Source organism: Chaetodon auriga, chromosome 15, assembly GCF_051107435.1.
Source record: "Chaetodon auriga isolate fChaAug3 chromosome 15, fChaAug3.hap1, whole genome shotgun sequence".
Lineage (NCBI taxonomy): Eukaryota > Metazoa > Chordata > Actinopteri > Chaetodontiformes > Chaetodontidae > Chaetodon > Chaetodon auriga.
The window spans coordinates 22,668,703-22,695,018 of NC_135088.1; the positions used below are offsets into that span (position 1 = coordinate 22,668,703).

At 39.0% G+C, this 26,316-nt stretch overlaps 1 protein-coding gene across 6 annotated transcripts in view; it reads left to right on the forward strand.

Annotated features, from left to right (window-relative positions):
- Nucleotides 1-26,316, forward strand: part of ntm (neurotrimin) — a 426,725-nt gene that overhangs the window by 380,086 nt on the left and 20,323 nt on the right. For all 6 annotated transcript variants that reach the window (XM_076750005.1, XM_076750002.1, XM_076750001.1 and 3 more), the window contains one exon: nucleotides 19,090-19,215. In XM_076750005.1, the coding sequence (XP_076606120.1) occupies nucleotides 19,090-19,215 (126 nt within the window). The remainder of the gene's footprint in view (nucleotides 1-19,089; nucleotides 19,216-26,316) is intronic.

A 26,316-nucleotide genomic window follows, 5' to 3' on the forward strand; every position in this document is an offset into this window, starting at 1 on the left:
TGTATAGAATAGCTTATCAGTGTATTGTCTTGCCAGATTCACATGCACAGTGCAGAAAAAAGAGAACAGATGCAGATCACGAGCTGGCCGTGGAGCTTCATGCCGCGTCTGAATCTGTCTGAACAACCCAATATGTGCACCAAAAGGAAGCGAGCAGTGCGTCACAGCCCTTCCGCCTCCTTACTCTGAGAATCCCAATGGCCCCTGAAACATATTTTTCTCCAAAAACTATTTTCTCCAAAAAAAAAACATGTTTCAGGGCTTTTGGGCCTTTATACTTCTTAGAAATCTAAACCTGAAAACTGAGAGACCAAAATCCTCACCATGATTACCACACTATCACATGCTGATACCTGGAGATGCTCAGTTGATTATGAATGGAAGTCTATTTTAAAATGAACTGACATTACGTTATTAGTTTAGAGGTGTATTATTTAAATTAATTAAACTGTTTAATCAATTAAAAAAGCACAATTACAACAAACACTAAGGTTAAAAGATTAACTCAATATGTGGTAGGCCTCACAATTGTGTTTTTAATTACATTTATACTGAAATGTTCACATTTTTAAGTCACACATTACATACAAAAATAAACAGTGCATCCAGCGTATCAGCAGGATTGTGCAGAGCTTCAGTGTAACAGTTTCATATTCTGATAAAATAATCTGACTGTTTTGTACAAGTGAAATAATGACTCAGTGCTGCATGTTTATACAAGAGAGAAGAAGAATATGAATTTAGCTCTAACCTCATATAAATGTATAAAAAGTCTGATGATGGTTGATAGATTTCAGCATCTTACTGATTGTGGTTGCTTCTGCAGATGGTCACAAATGTTTTATACTCGTGCTGCAATGTTGTGGCCTGTGCTACAAACCTTTCAGCCTCTGTAGCACCAGTGCTATATGCAAAAGAGCTAATGTACAGCCTTGGCAAGGGGACTCTGCAGCTCAATCCCCTTGATGAGCAACTTGCTGCAATAATTTGAGAATCCGTCCAGACTGGTTCAGCGATAGAGGTGGAGAGGGACACAGATATGTAAGAAGCGCTGGATGACCCAGTTACGCAGTACTATGTAGGTCCTCGTTTGAAAAGTGAGTCAATCCAAATGCATTAAAAAACAGCATCTCTTTAACTCTAATTTGACCAACTGTTCATGTATTTATTTATGAGAATACATTTTATAACATGCAAGTATTGTTTAATAATTACAGATCCAATTAATTCTGATTCTTGATTAAACTGTAGGTGCAACATATGGGTTCTTTTGCCCCCCCCCCCCCAAAAAAAAATAGACGTCTCCGTTTGCATTTATTGTTTTTGTGTGTGCTCTTCAGGGACTAATCAAACACGTGTTGATTTGTTCTGATAAGATATCACCTTTTTCTTGTTGTTATTTTTTTTTGTCTGCTCCAGGGAACATCAGTCAAACAGGTGTTTGTTCATTCATTTTAAGAATGGCTTTTATCTGCGTTTGCAAAAGAAGTCTTCATATACCATAATATGTGAGTGGTAATATTTCAGTTTATTTTACACAGTCCTATCAGTTCAGAACTGTTTCATCCATCTGCTATCAGAGTTGCAGTTTCTCATTTCTCCAGTTTACGTGCGTATGCATGTCATAGTTTCCATGGAGGACATTGTCTTGTCAAGGTTGTTTCTTCATGAACCCCAAAGCTTGCTTTGAAAGTACTGTACACCTCCTATTATAATTATTATAAATGAGCACCCTGGTCTAAAGCATTGCAGCTGCATTCTTGACCACATAAAATGATGAAAATGATGATAGGAAGAAAAACAAAGTAAAAATAATTATGTTATTGTGGTCGTGAAAACAAAAGTGTTCTAATGAAAGATTAGTGACAGAAAAAAAAAAAAAAAAAACACCCTGCCACCTGGCCACACGCAATGAATTCTAATATAAAGCATTTTTTCTGTCCTAATAAGGCAAGAAGAAACCATTTTGGTCCTGTCAGCTATCTTTTATTTTTATCATATTTATATTTCTGTTTGCTGGTCTAGAACAAGCTACTATATGAATCTGCATATCCACTTTGTCTTACCAGCAAACGTTTTGGAAATGAGGAAAATATTGATGAATTATTTTGCGTAAAAAGTAAAAGTTCACATCAAATCTGTGTATGAATGTTTCATGAATGAAGCAACATGAATGAATGTTGTTGTTTTTTTGTGTGTGTTTTGTTTTGTTTTGTTTGCTTTCTTACCTTTATTCGGCAGTAACTCTCTCTCTCTTCCAGGGCATTCCAGTCCATTGTATCATTATACTAAATGAACAGCAAATACGAGAGACACTGTTACACTTCGTCAAGGGGTGACCGAGTTGCAAGAACATGAATAAGTCTCATCTTCTCCAAGCCTCATGCATCCACAGACAGATTGCTGAGATTGAACAATTTAAGTGTTTATTTTCAAAGGATTTTAGCATAACTGGAGCTGTGAATGGACTCCAGGGTAGGCAAAGGCCTAAATAACAAACCAAACCAATTCTACGTGGAAGGCAACAAGTATAACCTTAAGAAAACCAAAGAAAACAAATTACAATAACTAACCTCCCTAACTCAGATAAACAAGGTTAACAAAACCAGCAGCTCACTCCTGTTACCTCCAGCAGAACAAAAACCGTCATCATGGCAAAGGCTTCATGGGATCAGAGTGAGAATGCAAGTGTAGCCAGTTGAGGGATTTCTCTGCCCTGAGACAATGCCATCTTGGCTTCTTATGTACTAGGCTGTCATTTCAAAGAGCCAATCACCTGCGAGAGCTGGTATTTGGTGAAACTATCGCCTCCTTGTCCTAGCACAGATACTGTATTTGCATACAACAGTCCTAACAGACCCTCAGTATTCTTCCATCCATGTAAAACATGCACTTTTCAGTTCATTTATTAAACCACTGCCATTCATAGAAAAACTGGTTGGAAAGAGGTAGCAAGGGTAGACTTGAACATTTTGTGCCTATTTTTGCGGCAGCAGGGCAACCAACACAGGGAGAGCTGTGGCAGTTTGATATTTTGGTGCTCAGCGCCGAGCACATGATGCACAGGTGTCCACAGCTGCATTATACTGTAAATGCTTCTCCTTCAGTTCATTAAATTCCTGCAACCATCTGAAAGCAGCAGGACATGTATGATTTGAGAGGTACCCCCATAAGAGTGGAGTGCCATTCCACACAGCTGCCCACTGTCTTCGCCTGGATTAAACTGCATGCAAATGATGCCAGTCTGCTAAATAATAACCGCACACACCTCTACACATCAGAGTGGTCAGCCATAACTCACTATTTTGCCTTTTGTACAGGAGATGTCAGATTACCAGGAGTCTAAAATCTATTATTGTTTATCTACTATTGTGAACATCTGGGAAAGTGAAACTTTACTGGGTTTGGTGTTAGGGCTACAATAATTTCTACTAGGTTTATTTTAATTTCATTAATTTGCCATGCAGACAGCAGTTTTTTTTTTTTGTTTTTTTTTAACACATTACCTGCCTTGCTTCAGAACAAAAAAAATGTCTTGGGAAGGAAGAATAATGCGAATGAACACCATGCTTTAGCATTTGCACCATGTTTTCATATTTCATCAGAGCACAAACCTTTACTAATCACAACAGCAAATGCATCGAGGTTCTGCTTATACAGTAACTACCAGAACATGTCAATGCTGCTGAAGAAGGTCAACGTTTTTTTTTTCCTTTCATAAATGTATTATGGGCTGTCAGTGCTAGCGACTGCACATTACTGTTGAATGCCTTTAGTAACTGAAAAATTGACAAAATTGAAGGATACCTGCGACCACTGCCATGTGCACGCAATCTATGTGTAAACATCTTCCCACACCCCAATACAATAAATATGCTCAAACTATGAGTGAATGTTGTTTTAACTCACTGTTGCCTTGGTGACAGCAAAAGTAGGAGAAAAGTGGGTTCACTGAGGCAGCCAAGAAATACTTGAACAGCAAAGACTGCAATACAGTGTGTGGGGTTACTGTATGTGTTGCTGCTCCTGCCACTTTCTACCAAACAACACAAGGAATGAAAGTATTTGCTACCTGACTGAAACCATCCTCCCATCCTCCAGTCTTGTAGCAGGTGGCGTAGAAAGAGAAGCCCTGCTGGATGGTCCATTACAAGTTTTTTTTTTTTTTTTTTTTTTTTTTTTTTTTTACAGCCCACACAGAAAGCTTGTTTATCAAAACACTTGTTTCCTGTATTGTAGAGTATTGGGCTTCTTTTTGCCACTCTTGTGGCAGAGCCTGAGGATGATGATGTCAGTCTGTTGGTTCACTTTGGTCCAGAGCAGGATATATCGGCAAACAGCTAAATAGTTTGCCATGAAATTTAACCTAAAACTGTATGACCCCCCCAGAGGATGATTCATAATGATGTTGTTGACCCAGTGGCCTTTTCAGCAGTGCCACCACCAAGCAAAAATATCACTGCACAAAATGTCATAGCAGACTTCCATAAAATGAAGCAGAGTCATGAGCCAGAGGATGAACACTTTCCATTTCTGAACTCTGTGAGCTTTCTTTCTTCAGCTGCCCCCTTCATATCAAAATCTCAACAGATATCTCACAAACTAATAGGCTTGTTGCCATTGATTTTACTGGACTCATTTTTGTTCCAAACAGATAAACTGTTTAGATGTTAAACATTCACTTTGGCTCTATGGATGGCGTGTCTGTCAGTCCACTTTGGTCAAGACTGAAATATGTCAGTAAAATGTTGGATGGATTCCCATTAAAATTTGATACAGATAACCATGGTGTCCAGAGAACAAATCCCACTGAGATTAGCAATCCCCTTAGCAGTAATACCACCAGCAGGTCACAGTTTTCATGTATCCTGTGAAATAGCTCAATATCTACTGCATGGATTGGCACAAAACATTGTTCAGACATTAATGAGTCCCAAAGGATAAAGCCCAGTGACTTTGGTGAAACCCTTTTGTTTCTTCCACACCATAAAGGTCTGATTTCTTGCTTTTAGTGAATTGCCAGTGTGACCTTCCATCTCACTATTTCATTTTTTCATGGATAATAAACACAGATAACTTTTATTATTTACCTATTTTAACTGACAGTTTCTTGGCTTTTTTTTCAAGATTCACATCAAAGCACATTGGTTAAAACAATTTTACCTGGAATTCATGTCTCCAAAATCCAGGTGAAACCCAAACCCAAACATTGTTTGAAAGCTTAGTAAGTGGAGCATGAGTTGAGATTATGTGATTTTCATCCATTTATTTGAGATAATCAAAATAAACACATACATTCTTATAGTCTTTTTTCTTATGATGAAAAAAGTTAAATTGAACATAATGAGCCCTATGCTGTATGTGATGACCACTGCAACTCAGAGGAGCCTCTAGATGGTTGGTTATATTAGTTCATCGTCATATATGTTTAAGGATGATTGAATCAACAGCAGCTGCACTTGGTTGTAGATACTTGAAAACATTTTGCCTCTCATTCAAAGGGCTTCTTCAGTTCTGACTGGAAGGGAGTTTGAGGTGTTTAACCCCTGTGGACTCGTTATCACAGTCATTGAAACCACTTGGGTTATTGTATAATGACAGTCGTCAGAGTCACTGGAGTCACCTGGGGCCAGGTGGGAATGACAGTCGTTGGAGTTGTCACAAGGCCAACTGTGACTAGTTGTTAAATCTCCTGTAAAGGGATGAAAGGACAGCATTGTGGGTGGAGGATAAGTGGTGTCATAGACCTCCTCTTTTGTTGAGGGAAGGTTTCTGTATGTTTAGCTAAGGAGCCTCCTTCACTCCTCTTTCAAGCCATCTGTCCTCCCTGTCCAAAATCTGTACATTGTCGTCCTCAAATGAGTGTTCCTTGTCTTTAAGGTGGTGGTAAACTGCTGAGTCTTGACCTGAGAAGTTGACCCTTCAGTGCTGAGCCATGTGTTTCTCTCTTTGTTTAGCTTTCCCAATATACAATTCTATATAGTTTCTGTTTTAGTGTGTTGTCAGGTTTGACAAACACAGGGATGCAGTGTTTGTTGGTAACAACCCCACAGAGGTTAAATACTGGGAACTCCCCACCAATCAGAACTGAGGACATTTTTAAGTTTGTGCAACCAAGTCCAGTTGTCCTTGATTCAGCCCTCCTTGGATAACCATGACCTGGATTAATGAGAATCTTGAGAACCCACCCTGGAGTCTATTCACAATGAAAATCTTCACAGACATTATCATCATTCAATAATACTGTTACTGTCATCGCAGATCATCTCTTCAGATTGCTCTTCATATGCTGATGTCTGCAGGTTTATTGTCTTTAAAAGCAAATAAATTGTGGACTTATCAACACTTCTCTCACGTAATCCCACATTACTCATTACAGTGCAACCCATCAAAACATCACTATTTTCAGTGGATCACAGAGATGTGACTACAACAAGTGGTAGTAAGCACCAGAGAAAGGCTAAAACTGAAATTGCATTACAGTCAACCTTTTAATGTCAAACAGATGCACAACAGATGAACAGATGATCTTTTTTTTCTGATGGATTATCTTGTACTGCATAAAATCATATTCAAATCATACAGTGTTTGATCTGTTAAATCTTTAATCTGTACTAATTATACACATTCTAGAAAAATAATTACATTATATTACACTCACCTACCTTCATATTGTAGCACAGTGGTAGGAGTTAAGCAAAGCCTTAATGATGTTTACTTTTTCTGAAATTCCAGCATTATTGCCGCTTCTAATATAAACTCTCTTGACAGCTTCATTAAAATAAATAGTAACATGACTGTCACCACTGTGTGATTTTGTATGCCTGAGAGGAAGAGCCAATCTTTGTTCTTTTTCCTGTGTCCATTTAGAAAATTCTATATTGAGTGGATTGTGAAAGCAAAAGAGAGATGTTTGTCCATTGCATTGATGAATCCTTTCATCCCAGCTACATGATACTCAGTAATTCTGCTGCCAGAAAATGTGCTGTTTGCATAGCTTCTGATTGGTATAGGCTTCATTCCTAATATGTGATACTTGATCAATCCCTATAGGAAAGTCCTGTTTTAGCTTGGCCAAGAGGTCAGAGGTCAGGGTCAGCTACAGAGCAGCAGCCCTGGAGCTGATAGAGATTGAATTCTTGGATGAATGTAACTCAGCCAGGTGGGTCTAGTTACACAGGGGTTTGATCTTGAGATGAGTGACCACTATACAAGCGATAAGACTCTGATACTTCTGTTCCCCTGATAATGCCTATCAAAGACTTCAGTGGGTAGCTGTCATCTAAAATACACTAGCTGTTTATCTGGCTGTTTTGTCTTACAGGATAATGAAACTGTGTCCTTGTGTTCCATGAATATTTGAGAACACTTGCGAGAAATCTAGTATTCTAGTGGCTAATCTATAGCAATGCATAAAGTGGCTGTCACTGAAAAATATTTACAGTGGGTGGCTGGAGCACTATGTGAAGGAGAGCTTTCTCTTTTTCTGTCCATATATATATATATATATATATATATATATATAATGCTGTGTTATGTGGCAAAAATGATCTTAAATGATTACAGCTGACTGAATAATTTTTTGGCCAGAGGGCAGAAAAACATCAAAAGCCTCCACCATATGTACAGCTTATGAAAGTTGAGGCTAACATGTTAGCAAACAGTTGCCCATGTAATGTACAGTAGCACAAAGTCAGTCATGTTGGTTTGATGAGCAATAGAGATGAGATGATGGATGCAACAGGAGCAGCAGTTACACTGTGTTCTCAACCACGTGCCACAAAACAACTGAAGTAAATTTCCATACAGAACAGTCATGATGAGATAATATTGCAGATAATTCTCGCAAATTTTAATGTGGAAAATACTCAGAGGACTAAAAGCCCTTGGCGTGGGGTGAAAGGGGCAGGTGCATGGTGGGAAAGTTAGTTATTGCAGTTAGACCAGCTCATTTGGCCTCCCCAACATGGTCAGCAGTCGAAGTAGCTGTGACTCACACCTCATGGAGGCTACAAAACCATTAGCACCCAAATTCCGCAATTTGCATCAAAATATGGCTCTTTTTCTGAGTCATAACTCAGTCGAATCTGAACACACAGACACAATACCCATATTTTTTCAATTTAGTGTTACTTACACTTTATCTTAATTGTCCATTGCCAGTAAACCTGCCTGAGAATCAAGTTAAGTTTTAAGGAGGCAATTATCTCAGTTTTGTCTGAGGGGGCCTCAGTGTCAGTTTTTTGAAAACCCCTGCACTGCGCTGTACAAAACAAGACAGAAAATGAAGTGCTGAATGGTACAACACAAAGTCATTTGTTGTAATATTTATATATTTATTCCTGTGGATATTTATTTTTTGTTAAATGACAAAACAAAGCTTGTTTGTATCCATGGACTGACAAGTCAAACATAAAACAACAGCCACAAATAAAAAAAAAGCCTCTAATTATTAACATTGTGTTCACAGTTCTTCAGCAATTCTACATGTGTTATTGCCCAGCATTGTTAGTACCAGCATGTTTGTTTTTCATTCAAAATATTCATCAGTGCACTACCGAATAGTGCTTTTGACAAATGCTGCAAGATTCCACCACCCACATGGTGGCTTAACTATATTATTACAATAGCCCACTAGTTGACTTTGGGCAGTCTTTGAAGCACTGCAGTACTCTCTCAGAGAAGATGTGAAGCTACACCTCTATTATTAGGAATTGTACATGCTTTATGTGAAATGAAGACCAGAGAATACCAATTTGATGGCTCAACACACACAGACAGACACACGGTCACATTTTAAATGCACCTTCAACATGCACAATACAAATTACAGGGGGGATTTATTGACTTTTTATATCCTGATATTCATAGACATGCACAGGAAAAATGTTTGGCAAAGCAAAAGCTCAGTTTTGAAGTTTTTCTGGCTCTACCACAAAACTGTAGTGCACACAATCCTCAGCAAATTAGCATTTAGAATTATGGCTTTCTTCTTTAAAATTTGTTTTGTTGCAGCAGTCCCTCAGGTACTTAGCAGTATAGTGGACACATTTGACTTAAAACATCACAATTTCAGCACACACAAAGATTATGAGCAGGATTCCACTTTATTCACAGTGCATTTTAAGTAGCGATATCACCACAAAAGTGTTGAAGAACTTCACATCCTGACAGCTTGTGTTGAGCAAATCTGAAACGCAACCTTTTGTTTTCATTCCACAAACAGGTTCAGCCTTGGCCTCTTGCACCACAGCTAAACATAAGCAACACTGACATGCTTTCTGTATGCTTTTGTCATTCATGAAGGGTAAATGGGGATTAAGCTGACATCCAATAAATTATTCATAGAGATTTTGTCTTACAAACAAGTCTGATGTGACTAAATCAAGTTAAAGCACCGATGACACCCTATTCATACGCTCTTAGTTGATGATCCTCAAATGTCAAAATAGAGATGTGTCCTTGTTACTTTGAAATGGAAATGACAAAAAGATTCTTGGACAGATATGTCAGGAATGAAAAAAAAAAAGAAAAAAGAGAAAAAACTGAACTCAGGAAAACTGAATGAGAGTGAGGCATCCAGAGGAAATCACAACAGTCATATGCAGACATCAGCCATGTCTTCTGATGTCCTGAAATGTGTTATTTATATGTCTTGAGACATCCAGAGACATCTTCAAATGTGTTTTTATGATGTGAAAAGTGTCTGGCTGCGAGTCTTAACATGCCACACACAATAACAGCTATTACTTACATGTGCCCGTGAAGATAGTCACATCAGAATGCTAATAGCTGTAGATATATATATATATATATATATATACACACACATATAAATGGATGAGGTGGTTATTTACACACAGATTCAAGTTGTAAATCTGTAAATGTGTAAAATAATAAATACACATTTTACTTTAGGTAAATACTACACCAAGTATTTTTCAAGTCCAGCTTGGTGTCGTAACTGTGTGCTAAGACAGAACCCAGAGCAAATTTTAGAGGTGGCAGAATTTTTCGAAAGTCAATGGAAAGACAATTGAATGTTAATTCGGCTGAGGTGACAAGAATTGGCGCAGTGTCTGTCTGGGGTTTTGCAGAATTGTCTGATATCAATATTCTTTTTTGGTGATAGGGTTGTCCTAATGTGACTGCAGGGGGGAGAGATGGGGGACAGAATCCAGTCTTGAGTTTCTGCAGTCTGAGTTAGAAAAATCAAGTGGGTCAGCTCTTTGTGTTTCACCAGACACTGGTGTAAGTGGCTTTAAGGTGGATTTATTTTCCTCAGTGAAATGTCCTTTACGGGCATGGTCTAATTTATTATAGCCTCAAGGTCATGGTCTGATATATTTTTCAATCAACATTTAAAATGTTGTGGGGTCTTGTCCAGTTGCTGATTTGCTGCTCTAACATATTTACATTAAGGTCTTGGAGGTCAAAAGCTCCTTGCTGTCACTGTTGACATTGCATAATAATAATTTGGTTCAACTAGGAACTGGGGAATGGTGTATGTACTTTAACATATTGAATGGAGAGTAAAGGGCAATATTCTTTCATGTACATAATAAAGTTAAATTATAGTCAAGGAATTATTTATGGAGCGACTCTGTTCTATGTTAGGCATGCAGGGCTGACTTTTGTTTCCAGCTTTGTAAAATATCCATGAATTTCTCAGTGATTAATCAGTAACTTACATAAAATAAATAACGTAAATATCTGCAGGAAAATCACATTTTATCATTATTTTTTAGGTTATTCATTTATTTTACCAAGTTGTACAACAAGTAACGTATTGAGGGGTCTCTTGTTTTCTGTTTTTTCTATTCATATTTTTTTATGTAAAGCATATTCTAAGCTGTGCACAAGAGGACCTTGTTTAATCTAAACTGCAATAAAGTGTCTCCCTGCAACAGAAATCACAGCAACATTTCAATCGCTTTATATTGATCTGCTGCTTTTGAAAAGGATAGATTTTTCTCTGAAATGGTATGGTCTAGTTCAGAGGAGCTTACTGTATATCCAACACAGACAAACATAATAAACAAGGAATAAAACAACACAATTGTAAGTCATTTCTTGAACTTCCCTCAAATTAGGTACTAGTAATGTAACTTGTAAGTATTTTAGCATTACAGTTGTTAGTTGCTTTATCAGCACTGATATTATGCTATCAATTGCTCTGTAATTAGACTTATTTACTTATTGTCTTCTATCCATGTGGCCTTTCTTGCCAAACATGTAGATATCATCTCTGTGGATCTTTTCATTTAAAAGGACTAGCTCTTTGATCTATTGTTAGAGCCTTTCAGTGGTTTTATGAAGTGATCTATAAAATGGAAAAGTCATAATGAAGAATTCATCCACACATACAGGTTTGCACCCCTGATTGTTAACACCTGTCTTCACCTTGGAGCAGAATTCTCAATGGAGTTGCTAATATCATTCCTGAACAAAGTATTCTGTCTTATAGATCTATCCTTTGCTTGTTCAGAGGCAGTTTGCTCTGTGCTGTTTTAAACTTGCTGTAAAGAAGTGAGAAGTGGGCAATATTAAAAGAAAAAAAAAAAAAACTGACCATCTACAGTACTTCAGATAACTTGAAAAAAGTTGTGTTACCTTGAATTTATGTGACTTGCTTTAGGAAATCTTTCCTTTTTTGCTTGGTTAGTGCTACATGTGAACATTAAGAAACTGGAAACAAAACATTTTATTTTCTACAGATATACTTCAAATTGCTTTCATAAAGATTGTGTCTTTCAACCTCCTGCTGTACAATCCTGCACAGTACCATTCCTCTCGTGTACCGTGGATTGTTAAGGTGGTTGCCTGAGAGGATCTTTGTCCAATATTTCATTTAAAAGACAGCTTGATTAAGCAGCCTGCCTTCAGAAAAAGACTGGTGGCCATAAAATTGTCTGGCTGCTAAGAAATCAATAAATTTTCACAGCTCTAGTTTATGCAGCAGAAAGTGCAAACACAATACAAGTCAACATGCTTTACGAATTTATCTTGAATCAATTGAATGTGAGTACAGTTATCCTCAGGAGTTCTTATTAAGTGAAACTGTGTTGGAAACAGGTGTTATTATCTCACCCCATTCAGAGATATTTAATAAGCTGTGCTGTACTATGAAAATGTGTTCAGTGGTTCTGGTTCTGTTTCCATGGGCGACAATATGGTTCTGGATATAGTTCTCAGAGCCTGATTTTGGCCCTGCGTAGCGTGAGCTAGCAGTGCTGTCGATCATGCTCGTTCTTTCCTAAAGAAGCTATATCTCTACAATCACTTTCCTGTTGTAGAATCCCCATTTTTAGAACCGCTGAGGCAAAATGAGTAATGGCGAGTTGGACAAGTGAAGAGGTGCAAGCCCTCACGAGCTGGTGAACTCCTCTCACAATCCAAAAACAAGCTCCTAACTTGCAGCTTCCAGCTCACCATGTCCCATTCAGTAAAGTTAATAAAGAGAAGACACACTTTCATATCGCAAACTTGCCATTGTTATCATTTATTTGGAGTCGTCTTTGAGTCCGTATTCACTCCCTTTTAGGTCTGTTTTTGTTCTAACCCACCTCCCGAGTCTCTTTAGCTGCTAAATGTTCCACTATGTTCACCAGTTAGTCTCTAACTGTGTCTGTCAGCTGTTTGGTCCTGAGCAGGTAGTGTACAGTGGATTTATCAGAGCTTTTTCATTGAAAATAGATGCCTGCTGCAGATGAAAATGGTGCTATGAAAGCCAGTGAAATTAAGTAAAACAGTTCTGAAGTTTTAATTCACACTTAGTGGATGTGAGTGGAAACTATACTGTGCACTCCATAAATCTCTGTAAAGCCGAGGGCAGCTGCAGATTCAGCTGATAAATCTCTGTAGCTCTATCACTACGAGTGAGCCCTTATTGAATGTTGGTTTTTACATTTGCATTTGATACGTTGTTATCATAAGTACTGATTGTAGCTGTGTTAAAGAACACTGCAGTTGTTAAAGTCTCTTTGTCATAATATTCATCACAAAGTATTGCAATGCAAGATAAAATAAAATGGGGAAAGTTGTAACCAGGGCCCTCGCAGGGGGGGTGTGAGGCCCTGTGTGAACTTGAAATGCGAGGCCCTGCTCTTTGACATTGATGCGCAATTGTCCATGAATAACAGCCACACGGACACAGCTATTCTAGTTCTACTGCACGCATAATCCCACTGCAATACGTTTTTATCAAGTAGAATAATACAGCATAATCACACACATAGTCTCAGCAACTCTAACAGTGAGATGGACTCACCATGCATAAATTGTGCAGAAACTGATCATGTCAGAGTCACTTTCTTTGCCTTCTTGGCCGCAAACTCAGCAATAAGATCTTTATAATCCAGTTTGGATGCAATGTCCTTTTCAGCTGATAGCAGGGTAAGCCCACACAGTCTGTCCTGTGACATGGAGGTGCGCAAATAGTTTTTAATTTGTTTCAACTTTGAAACGCTTCGCTAGCCTGATGCCACCATCACTTGAAAAGTCAATAGAATCCTGAGCGCAATCTCACAGTTAGGGAAAGTTCCTTCCTTCCCTTTGAGGTATCGAAGTGTTTTAAATGCTGTAGTTGTTTGCTTTCCGATTATCTCTCAACTCCACGAGGAGAAAGAAAGAAAAAAAAAAGCAGGATTGCTGGCACAAGGGCCTCTAGTGGCGTGAGGCCCTGTGCGGTTGCACAGTTTGTAACATTTGTAACATTTGATTGTGTTGGACAATTACTGTTTTCACATGTATTCTAAGAATGAAGTCATTTCAGTTACTGGTAAGCAAAAGTGCCCTTTTAGAAGCCAAAGCTATATATGAAAAAAACAGCATTTACAATCTTTCAGCTTGGAACAATGTCATGTGAAGTGAGTTGCTGGACATTAATAATAATAACATAAAAATAATATTTGTGCAATCTGTTTATTACTTAGCAAAGTTACTGTGGGTGAGTAAATGGCTTGGTGAGTGGTGTTTGCTCAACTCAGAGTGCCTCCGCCACAACCTTGGGGATCACAAGGTTAAATAAACCCATTGTTATGTAGGCAGTGCTGGCTAACCAGTTGCATGGACTTCATTTTCACTGGAGTCACACTGCAAAGAACATGTCTCACTCTGCGTATTGGATTCAAAGCTCAGTCACAAAAAAGTTTTACTTGTCCATACGGAACTTAAACGTTATGTCACAAAGGAGAGTGAGTTAAACATGACTGATTCCATTTTCAACCACACATCATTTCCCTTTATCGATTTGGTGAAAGCAATATTGAGTTTCTGCTTTTTGAAGGAAATCTGTTTCTTTGTAGGTTTGAAGACATTACTTTTACATTCAGAAACAATTGCCTTGGTGAAGTGCCTACATTATTCATTAGAAACTGTTTTGCATTTGTCAGTGGGAAAAGGAATGGGGATTGTCTGATAAATTAATGTGACTGACACTTTTTCCTTGTTTCCAAAATGTCACCACAATACCAAAATGTGAATCATTCCACGTCTACACATCCATACACTCATCAATGATTCTTCACATTTAGTCGGCATGAAGCTTTTAACATGTTCAGCACAATGTCAAAACAGAGCTTGTGCTGCAAACCTTTTCCCAGAGAAACAAGCTTCTGGATCCCTCAAGCGAGCTCTTCCTCAACTACAACACCTGTTCTCTCCCTGTGAGCGGCATACAGAAAGTGTGGTCAGTGTTCACACCTGAAACACAGAATTTGGACAATATTATTATAGAATCTGGAACAGAAAAAAAGGTTGCAGGGTTTCATTTCATTAAGACAGTTTGTGTCTAATACATCAAAATGAAAAACAATGGCAAAGGACTTCAGGGAAGTATTTATATTTAATAGCCATTAACATTTTTAGCTTGTAAGCATTGCAGTCATAGCTTGCAGACTTTAAAAGGTTACTCTGGAAATTCATATAGACTAAAAGTCCTATATGCAGGTCTGGAATTAAGATGTAAGTAAGGTCAATGATTAAATGGGCAGAGAGCAAGTCAACAAAAACAAATGAAAACAACAAAATAGTCCCAAGGCAAGAGCTGCGAATGGACCACTGATGCTCTACAGAGGAACAAATTTTAACAGTCAACAATTTATTAATGAAATATTAAAATACATAACGATTTAGCCCAAATGTTAAAAACTACATGACTAAACTTTAAAATACCTGGTACGTCGATCTACTTCAGCATCAACTACCGGCCGCCTTCAACCCAGCAGGGATTGAAGCAGGTCTGAAATACATGAGGACAATAAATGTGACACATATTCAAACCAGACAATATAAAAACATTAAACACAGAAAAGGCCTACCAGTTATTCCTACACTCCCGCCTTCCCTGCACGCCAGTGTGGAATGAGGTGTGCACCTGCCTCACTCCACCGCCCTGAACCAACTGTTGCAACCTGCGTTCCCACTGCAGGTAGCCCTTTATCAACAACTTGACTAATTGGTGCACTTTCCTTTTTCCTGCTCTGTGCCACCCACCACACATGAAACAGACTGATGAGAAACTTCTCAAGGCGAGTGAGCTCGTCTCTTCATGTCACTCGATACACTGCAGACACACAGCAGCTGGCAGAGAGAGGAGGTCACAGTATACAGGGAAATATTCTTAATGTGCTTATAAAACGGAAGCTAAATAAGTGCAATGAGAACGCTGAGCTTTTGAGTTTCACCAGGAGTCATTAATAACACAACAACACATCATGTTGAGCAAAGACTTTGACAAAGATTAACTGCATACCCTCAGAAACTGAGCACACTTAGCTGTTAATTAGCCTGATCAGCCACCGTCAGTAGCAAATACAAACACACATTATTAGACTGTAAACCAATAACTAACCACAGTCAATGAATGTCTGACTACCTTATCATACTTAAGCATTTACCTGTTGTTTCTTACGGTGGTCACATAAAAAAATATACAGTATTTGAATGAAACAGAAGCTTCCTGCACTGTGAGGGACCAAGCAGACAGGCATGAGGAGTCCAGGTGGATTTTAACAAAAAGAGATTTATTTGACAGAAATTAATCAATACATGAAAGTTCTAGGCCCATAAAGAGAGGTAAACTAAACAGAACTTGACTCAGGCTATTATAAGTTAAACAGACTGAACTGAAGACAAGACAAGACAAGACAAGACAAGACAAACTTAACAAAGACAAAACCTACCCAAAAAATTGCACACAAAGGGGAACACTGTCTGATCAGACCATTTGGAAAACAAAGGGGATAACAAAACAAACATTACCAATTGGATGACAAATAACCCAGAACAAGACAACTAGTTGGTCAGAAGGAATATTTCAATAATTAAGACTAAACCAAAAGACCATAAAACCTACTATAATTTCAAAAAATAAAGAAAATTCTATCCTAAACTTTCCTAATCCCCCCCTCATGCTGCAGGCACTTGGTATAGCCCAATTGGCCATTTCCTGTATTTAACAGCTGCATTTCCTCAGCCGGATCCTTTGTGCAGGCCTGGCAAGATGTCCTGCAGCGGCAGCCAAAGCCTCGATGCTGGTAACTAATTAATAAAAAAAAAAAACTTATACAAAAGAAATATGTATATGTTGTATGAAAACAAAAGCAATGTGTAATCCTTCATGTGTTTGCTTTATGTGCAATGTGGAGGTTATGGGATCAACTAAATGAAGAATTAAATGTAAAGAAAGGTAAGATGAGTGTAGGAAAGTAACTGACAATCATGCCAGCTGTGTGGCAGCAATCGCAGCCATCACATGCACTCTTCGGGAAAACACTCCCTTTAAGACAAGTGACATATTAACGATTCCTTATGAGTCCGCAAAAACACAATACTCTAGAAACACAAGAAAAAAATAAACAGTGTTAATGCTTAGACTGTACAATGTCTACCTGCTTGTGCTTACTACATAATGTTAATTGTTAGCTAGCGGTTTAGCTGTTAATGTTTAAGGAAAGGGAGAAATGCACAACAGTTGATGACTTCAAGACATGCCAAACTTGCTGTGTGGCAGAAGGAACATTTGGGGAGCATCTGGGGGCCATGGCATAATTCCTGCCCTGTAGCTGGACCACAGCAAATCCTGTACTATAAATGCAAAAGTCTGTCCCTGACTGACTGACTGACTGACTGACTGACTGGCTGATGATGTTACACCATTGGTCGGTTGAGTGCTGGAGTTTCTACACTGGCCATTGCTCTTTCAAAATATATGGTTCTGGACGTACTGTAATTCCATATTGTATGGGTGAGGTGCAGCCCCATGGCTTCATCTCTCTCTGAAGCTCATACAGGACTGAAGACCTTTTGTCTATGCCCACCATACTTCTAGTACTACTTGGGCACCACCTTGGTCTCATCTTGCATTATTTTATAAATTGAGCTTGAGCAAAAAAATAGCTCCCAAAAGCCACCTTTTCTTTAGCTAGTTAAAGGAACTGATCACACAACTTAAGAGGACTGTGCCTCAAGAATCTGGAGTTACAGTATGTACTTACATTTCATTGTTTACGACATTCACCCTCTAGGGGCTAAGGTATAAAGGTGAAGCAGTTCATGCCCTGCTGGGTCTGCGTACACAACAAACACGAGAAATCATTAACAACTCCTTACTTCATCAATGCATCACAGCATAATGGTGCATCATCAATGGGCACCGACCAGGGGGCTATGGTCACCCTGATACAATTGCACAGAGACAGCACAATACCTGATATTCACCATGAGGCAATGAAACTGGAAAACAACATAAAACCTACTGCTGTGAGAAATGGAGACAATGGTTACATACTGTAAAAGTCCAACAGAGAGCAGAGTAGGAGAGAAAACAGCTGTCCATGCACCGAAAGGCATGAGGGAGAGTGCACAGTTAAAGCACCACTAATAACAATCAGTCTGACAAATCACTCAATGGAGAGTGAGTCATAGAAAAATGAGAAATATCCCATGGTAGAAACGACAGATGGGGTAGAGGGGGAGTTAGATAATTACAATAGTTAGAATAAGAATTAGAACATCTATAAGATATGAGTGGAAAGTACTGTTCTTGCAACTGCATATCTAAAACTTTTTGACTCAAAAATAACTTAATCATGTCATGTGATTTGCTACTTCAGTCCACTTTAAGAATAAGAAAATATTTATGCCATGTTTTCCCTGCATGGTATGGCTCAGCTCAACTTGAATCGATCTGCTCTTTTTGGTTTTCAATTGTCAGCGTTGTGCATAGTACCTCTTAGCTGGTACTTTTTTCATATCACCCGGTCAAGGTTCCAAGCTAGGTGAGCTGGTACTGAACAGTGGAGTGAAAACACTGCAGATCACTGATTGGTCAAAGAACATTGTTCATGGAATCGTCATGTGTGCACTGGCCACAAATCTCAACCTCAATTTTTCTCCAGCAATTAACAAAAATAGCAGTCAGTAGACAAAATGCAGACATGTGTCTGGCTGCTGGCAAAAGGATCTCCACAGGAAAGGATATCCTCTATTGTTCCTGTGTGTTTGTGTTGCATTGAAGATGTTGTCACGGCAGTTTCGTCCTGCATCACTATGATGATCAGCTAAGAATCCTGCCTACATCCCAAAAGCACATTGAGTCGACGAGCTTAGCCGAGTCAAGCCATAACATGCCTTGGTAAAAGAGCTTTAATGTCCAGGAAATCACATTGGAGACACTACCACTGACTATCTGTTAGACATCTACCATAAACTCTCCAGTAATATACTTGGTTTCGACCTAGTATTAAAAAAAAAACAACAAGCAAGCAAAAAAGAATGGTTAAAAAGTCAGAGGCCAAGATATCCTGACTTTTTGTTCCACATAGATTCATATAGATCATAGTGTCTCATATTCATAGTGTCTCTTCATTGAACTTGGTTAAACTGAAGAACACCTGTGCCCATCAACCTCCACGCCTCACTTTCTATTATAAAATTCTAGTCTCAAAACACACTCTACAATTGTTTTCACATGCAGAGTAGTGCTTCTCATGACAAGTGAACCGAGCTTGATGTGTAAAATTGTAGTTCCCCTTTATTTCCCTTCACCCTTTATTAAATTCACCCATTTTTCATTTGCTTTCACAGTACCACCGAAAATCATCAACCTGTCAAGAGATATTGTGGTAAATGAAGGTTCCAACGTCACCCTGATGTGCCAAGCCAGTGGTAAACCAGAGCCTTCCATCAGCTGGAAACTCATCTCCTCTTCAGGTAACTTGTTTGTCTCTAAATAAGTACTTTTGCAACAGACCGGTTTTCTGCTATATTCACACTTTCCCCTTAAATATATCACATTTCCTGTGCTTTCTATATAATTTTCCTCACAGTTCCTCTCTCTGCCTTTCTCTCTTCCCCTCACCCCTCTGTGTTTATCACCCCATCTTTGACTTTGTGTGACCCCTGGTGGATTTCTCGCTTCACTTATTACCCATCATTACCTGTTTCCAGATCATCATTACAACATAATTGTTCACAGGAAAATAAACTGACCCTGTTGTTATTGGACTAATTAATTAGGATAATAGGATGGATGTAAATGTGGAGGGACTTTGAATGACAGGATTAATGCAGAGAACATTAACAGAGTGTGGAGCATTATGCATATGCAAGCACGCCACATCAAGTTTGTCCAAAATCGGGTTAGTTGCATTGTGCATGCTCAATGGCATTTATTTCATTATTCCTACTGAAGACTGAAGGAAACCAAGTGCTAGCAGCTATCACTGTGTCCTTACTTCACTTATACAGGCAAGATGCTTGCATTCATAATGAATTACATTTAAAAGCCAGAGCTTTTATGCTTTCGACTGCACTGCCCTTTGTGTTGAAGCAGGAATCTGGCAATTTAAATGTTAATATGACACGTGTGACTGACTTGTCTGTAAGAAGATAAGCAGGGAGCAGGGGCATTGATTGGCTCCTGTTTGCAAAATGTTACTGTACATGCTTGTGCATGCATTATTGTGCAGGCTATTTAGAAGAGATAGGGGAAGCTCTCAGCAGTGTTGTCGGGCTGCTGTTATGTCTTTCTTTTGTTTAAAGGAGAAAAGACTGTTGCCTGCTACGACTCACACTCTTTGGGTCAAAGAGTCAAAAGTCTGGGGACTCTGATAGCTACAAAAATGCGACACCTTTGAGGCAGTTGTTGTAGAGGTTGGAGTATCTTGTTCACTCGTGTTGTCAATCTGTGCTTTGGGTCCCTTTAGCTCCTCTGTCATCTTTGCAGCATTTATCAGTACCAGAATCCTGCAGCTTCTGTATGAACAACAGGTTCATTGCTTGGTCCACCAGATGAGCACCAGTATTTATGTTACACATCCTGTTGTACATTGTCAATTCTTGATGTTCATCAAGTTAATGACTGGCCACTGTGGGCAGACTGGTATATAGTTTCTAACAACCAATAAAACTTTATGTTTAATAAGTGAGTGTTTGAGCATATTGCTCAGCTCTGCCGCAGGTTTCTAGACTGCTGTTGTATGCCTAACATACTAAACCGAGAATGCAGTAAACACTTCTGATAAATTACCTTTAGACAGACGGAAAACCTGCCAGCTGCGGTGGGAAGATCTAACAGAAGTTCTTGTAGGATACAAAAATGTAGCAGAGGAATACTTGACTCCAAAAACAGGTTGGTCTTCACTACTATATAATTACAAAGGCAAGGAATGTCACTCTTAGAAGTATTGCAGTATAAATAGCACTACTGTTAAAATGTGGAAATGTAAAAAAAAAGGAAATTTCACTTAATTATATCTTCAGTTGTAAGCCTCTGTTATGCTTAATCAATCGAGCTTATTAGATATAAAATAAATGACTAGCTGCAAATATACTGCAATCCCAGCTCTAATCTCATTTCACCCTTCTCTTTATCTATGACCTTGCATCAGTGTCCAGCAAGGAGGAAAACAACCTGGGCCAAACTTTATTTAAAGCTTAGTGGATTCAGTGGACTGTTCTCTTCTCTTGGCTTTCTCACTTTCTCTTATTTATTAATAAAGGAGTGGTGATAGAAAACAACATGACAGTATTTTTAACAAGCTGACAAATATGGCAGACATCTGGGAAGATAGAACTGTACATATTTTTTCTCTGTTCCTTTTACCTAAGAACCTATAGAAACAAGAGGTTTCTGTATAGAGAAAGAAGTGAACTGACAGACACTCAGGAAAGCATATCTGAAGAAATGTCATGGAATGGATCTTAGTTGGAGATGGTCTTGAGATTGTCAGTCAGTTTGTATTGCCTTCCATTACACAGGACATCTGACATTACACAGTCAGTTTTCAGTGGCATTGTGGAAGAAACGCTCCTCTTCTGGCCCTGGCTCTGGGAGGAACAAGTTTTGAAGGATAAAGCTGTAAACAGAGATGAGCTGACATCACAGCCGGAAACTAAATCTGTCCAAGGAGCGATATTTAAAGTCAAATAATCAGCATATGTAGATTTATTTTCAATAGTTGTGGATAATTACATTTGACCCACAAATGTCAAACTGCTAATTGTGCAAGAGAAAAAGTCAGGGGAGCAACAATGTCATCAGGACACAACATAAATGTCTATACAAAATTCATTGGCAATCCAATCAATAGTCCCTTTAGCAGCAGATTTTGTTATAAGGACTGTCAAAATAAACATTGTTTGGTGTGGCCTGATAGATTAGAAGCACAGATCTATCGAGCCGCCTTGTTAAATGTGTCATATTAGTTCACTCCAGCAACCTAGATCATGTACTCTTTTGTTGTATTGCATATCTCTCTGGCCCAAACAGGCTTCCTGCACACATCACCACCTATTTCTTTGTCATCTTAGCCAGGGATAGACATCCAATCACTGCCTCTCCCACTTGACTGTGGATCCTCTATCCTTCGCTTCCAGCATGAAAAGATGCTGAAGACACCTGCTCATTGTCTTGTTACTTTATGAAAACATTGCAGTGTTTCATGTGTTATCCATAAAAATGTCCTGGGGAGATGATGGAGTGCAACATGCTTTCTCCTACAGTACTTGTGATTATGTGAAATGCCCATGCAGGTGCATTGTTCTGAAGGACAAGCTTCAGAATGAAAGGGTAATTAGTAATCATGTATCCTCCAAAGTATGCTCGCTCCCCAACAGCCCAAGATTGATTCATTGAATCAGTATATCTCTGATTCAGATCTGGATACTCTGCCACCCATGGCCTGAATTGAAATCTGCTGTATTATTGGAGTTACACTAAATATAGTGTTGTCTGTGATCAGTGCCAACAATGCTTCATTGTCTTGCATCTGGCACACATTCAATGTGGAGTTGTGAACAAATGTGAGTGCAACTGGACTCATTCCAGTAACTGCCATGACCAAAACCTGACTTTTGCACCAAATACTGTATTTTCCCTTTTTTTTTTTTCTTCCAGACAGTTGTACCAGAGTTGAACATATCCATTGGAACATAAACCCATAAAGTCGAGGCTGTCCCACTTTGACTTATATTTCTTAAGGAGAGGGATTGCCAACTCAACCCTGCTGCCTTTTCTGTCCTTCAGCACAGCAACAAACACAACTCACACTGGGAATGTGGCAACTTAATGGTGGTGCCGGTGGCTGTGCTATCTGAACCGTAGTCATTGTATGCAAGTATGGTTGACTGTACTGTCAAGTCCAGTTGCTGACAGTTCAATGTGAATGACAGTCTACTGCTGTTGATGGTGTAAAGGTGCAAAACGTTATTGTGTAGTTGTGTTCTTATTGTGTAATTGTCAAAAGTTGATTTGACATTCATTTCATGTTCACATTCTCTTGTATACTCATACGGCAGCTGTAAGAATGGCTTGATGGGGAGATGGAGTGTTTACCAACAGAGAGACAGAGGATTGAGGGCTGTGACTCATTGATAGGCATTGTGGAGAATTTTGCCTTGCTGCTTTATGCAGATAAATGTAGCATTAGTTAGTTAGCATTAGTTAGCCATCGGCTCTCACTGGATTCTTAATAGTTCACCTCACACCTTCATTGTATGCTTTCAACTTATGTATCAGTACATTAAAATGGGATGCAATATGTCATTACTTCATAGTCTGTCCATTTCCTTGCTTGTCACAGCTCACATTATATAAATCACATTGTAGATGATATCATATTTGATGTGCATTGGTGCATCCCAGATATTTAGTTCTTGGCCACTCTAACAAGTGTGGAGCACAGGCTCCAAAGTTAAGCAAGTTGCTCTCAACCACATGACATGTCACTGTGCTCTAGGCTGACCAAGGATATTCAGGTCAATCTGATCTGGTGCTGTGACTTAATTGTGGTGTAAAGCATTTGATGAGCATACTGAGCAAACAGCTTGACCAGTGCCCGTCCTTTTCTGGGGGAGGCAACAATCTGTTGAAGTGTCCCAGCATGTCAGACACTATGCACTTTTGGATATGCCTGGTTGTCATCTCTAGGGACCACTGCAAGGCCCTAAAGGTAACAGTGTGCTCCAGCAGAGGTTGGCTGATGGTCAAACAAGATTGAACCCCCTTTCCCCCACTGCCCAGGAGTGGAGAACACTCAAAACATCTATTAACACTTTTGTCTTCAAACATGAGTTGATAACGTCATACAAAACAGTTTGCTTTTGCTACTTGTTTTCATATGAGTTTGTATGAGTTACCTTCTGCAGCCATGGCCAATAAGACACAGATCACAGTACGAAATTCATTTATACCACATGTGCAGTAATGAAATTGACCAAACTGATTTCAGTGACCTGCTGGTTGACTGTATCTACTTTCTGTTTCAGTGCTGTCAGTAGGATTTTGACAGTTAACAAACTAATATCACATTACTTAGATGACTAAGTAGAGTAATGACTGTACCAAATGAACAATCTAAGCTGAGCTGGAACGTGTGAGTGGTTCATACTGTTACCAAGAAAAAATGACAAATACAACACACCAGAACAGCCCATAATTGATATACCATCCACTCAATGACATCATGTCTACAGAAAATGACACATAGATGAAGTTAAAATGGTCATTGTTTTTCCATTTCATGCTCAGATGTAGTAGCTGAGAGGATATGGAGGCAAAAAATAATGCCTAATTAGTCTAATATGCCTAGAACTCCTCATTTGTTTTAGCATATGAAAGCAACAAGCAACAAGGATGTTTATCCCATTCCAATACATTCATTAAATGATTTAGATTAGTGTGCATAAAAAGGCATCACAGGGGAGAGAGAGTAGATTCCTCATTGTTTTGTAAATTTAACTCTTAATTTCACAAATAATGAATGAGTCAGGAGAGGAGAGAAAGGTCTGACATTATTGACTGCTGGCCAGAGTGGGCAACACATGTTTCTGAGACATGTGACTTAACCACCCAGCTATCTCTGAGAACTGCTGCTGTGAAATCTTATTAACTGGATTCAACAGCTGGCTTCATCGCTCCTTCAGCTTCCTGGCTCTGGTGTGAACAACAGAGCTGTTTTGGTGTCAGAACTCATTAAGGTGCTGTCTATTATAATTGCCTATTAATACATTTTGATGTGGGAGGAGATTGAGGAAGCCCATCCATGGATCAAATTACAGAGTTTCACTTTGAAAACTAAATATAGTATATCTACAAAATGATTACTTATGTCTTGGTGGAGAACTTTTTCCCCTTGTTTCCTTGTTTATGAAGGTGGCCCAAGTAATAATTGTCTCATATGGTAGCAATAGTATTCTATGGCATTTAGACAAAAAAATCACGTACTACAGCATTGATGGTCTTCTCTTTTATGTAGAAGAACATGGCCCTCTGTTGTTTCTAAGTTAAATTTTGACTACTAGCTGCAATTGCAAATGTTTTGATGACTTACTACCCTATGGTGACCGCCATGTGTTTGTGACATCACTGGTTTAAATCAAGTTTCTCTGCTATCTCTTGGATCTTTCGTGTTTTTTCATGGTGTGTTTTCCAATAAGGCAAAGGTCTTAAAAATAATCTTTTATAGAGACAGTTCAGATCACAAACTCCGATCTCTGCTGTGCATCTGTGCACTGCAAGGTAGCTGGAGAAGTGTGTGTATGCCCACGTGTTTGTGCAGCATGTGGCTACACATCCACAGCATCTGAGCTTTTGTGCAACACCGAACTGATGGAGAATATTTATGTAAAACAAGCCATTTTCCAGTTCAGGAGCTCCATTCAAAGGTATTTTTTATTCTGTGCTCATCTCAGCACTCTTCATGATCAAAATGTATGCAGTGACTGGTGGCTTATTATTATTTATCTATTTAAAATCCATATCTGAGAAAGTACATTGAAATTCATAGTGAACTTCTTTTTTGCAAGCATCAACAAAACTACAATTCAGGGATGTCGTTTGGCTTTTAGGTTAGTGTGGGATGAAAATGTGAATAGACGAGCGTTAACTTGAGAAGCTGTCGTTTTGATTTTACTCATGCAAGATAAAAAACAACAGTGATTCAGTCATTTTTGGTTGTTTTCCCCTCAAATTGTTCACTTTCAATGAGCTGAATTCAAGCTTTTTTTAGTCACTTTTTTCTTATCAGTCTCATCTCCAGTATTTGACTGAGGGCCTGATAAACAAGCTTGGTAAGAATGCACAGAGTCACACTACACAGTTGTCACCCTGACTCAGATAGAGCAGCAGAGCAGAAAATGTCCCAGTACTTGGTGTAGTCCAAACTTCTGTTCTAGTATCTCCCAGCTGTAGAGCAACTCTCCTCTAGCCTGGGGCCATTCAGTATGAGCCCAGCTATTGCAAGCACTCCGGGGTGTTAAAATGAGTGAATTAAATAAATAAATATCCTCTGTGTGTGTGTGTGTGTGTGTGTGTGTGTATGTGTGTGTGTGTGTGTGTGCTTGCATGTGTGAGCGTGTGTGTGTGCATGTGTGTGTGTGCATAAAGATTGATGATTTCAGGCTGAGGCCGGGGCTCTCGCACAGCCGTGACCCAGCTCCCCCTCACCTTTGATAGATAGATGGCTTTAGGGGCTTTTGGCGGATCAAAAGTGATCCTCGGTATCTCCCACAAGACCACACAACCTGACTGCAAAGTTTGTCAGCCCAGGCGGCCAGCCGACGCCCCGGTGCATTAAGGTAGCCGGAATGAACATGCACATGATGGAATTTGGCCTAGGAGCCATAAAAGTTTTCCAGATTTGCACAAGCCTAGTTGCTTGGAAAGATTCATTTGAAGTTGGAGTTGATGGAGTTGGTAGTCATAGTAGAGTGATCCCTTTTTGACCCTTTTGAAGGTGAAAGAAATAACTTAGACTGTAATACCATTTTAGATGTTCATGACTGTTAATTTTGGCACTTGCTTAGCTTTAG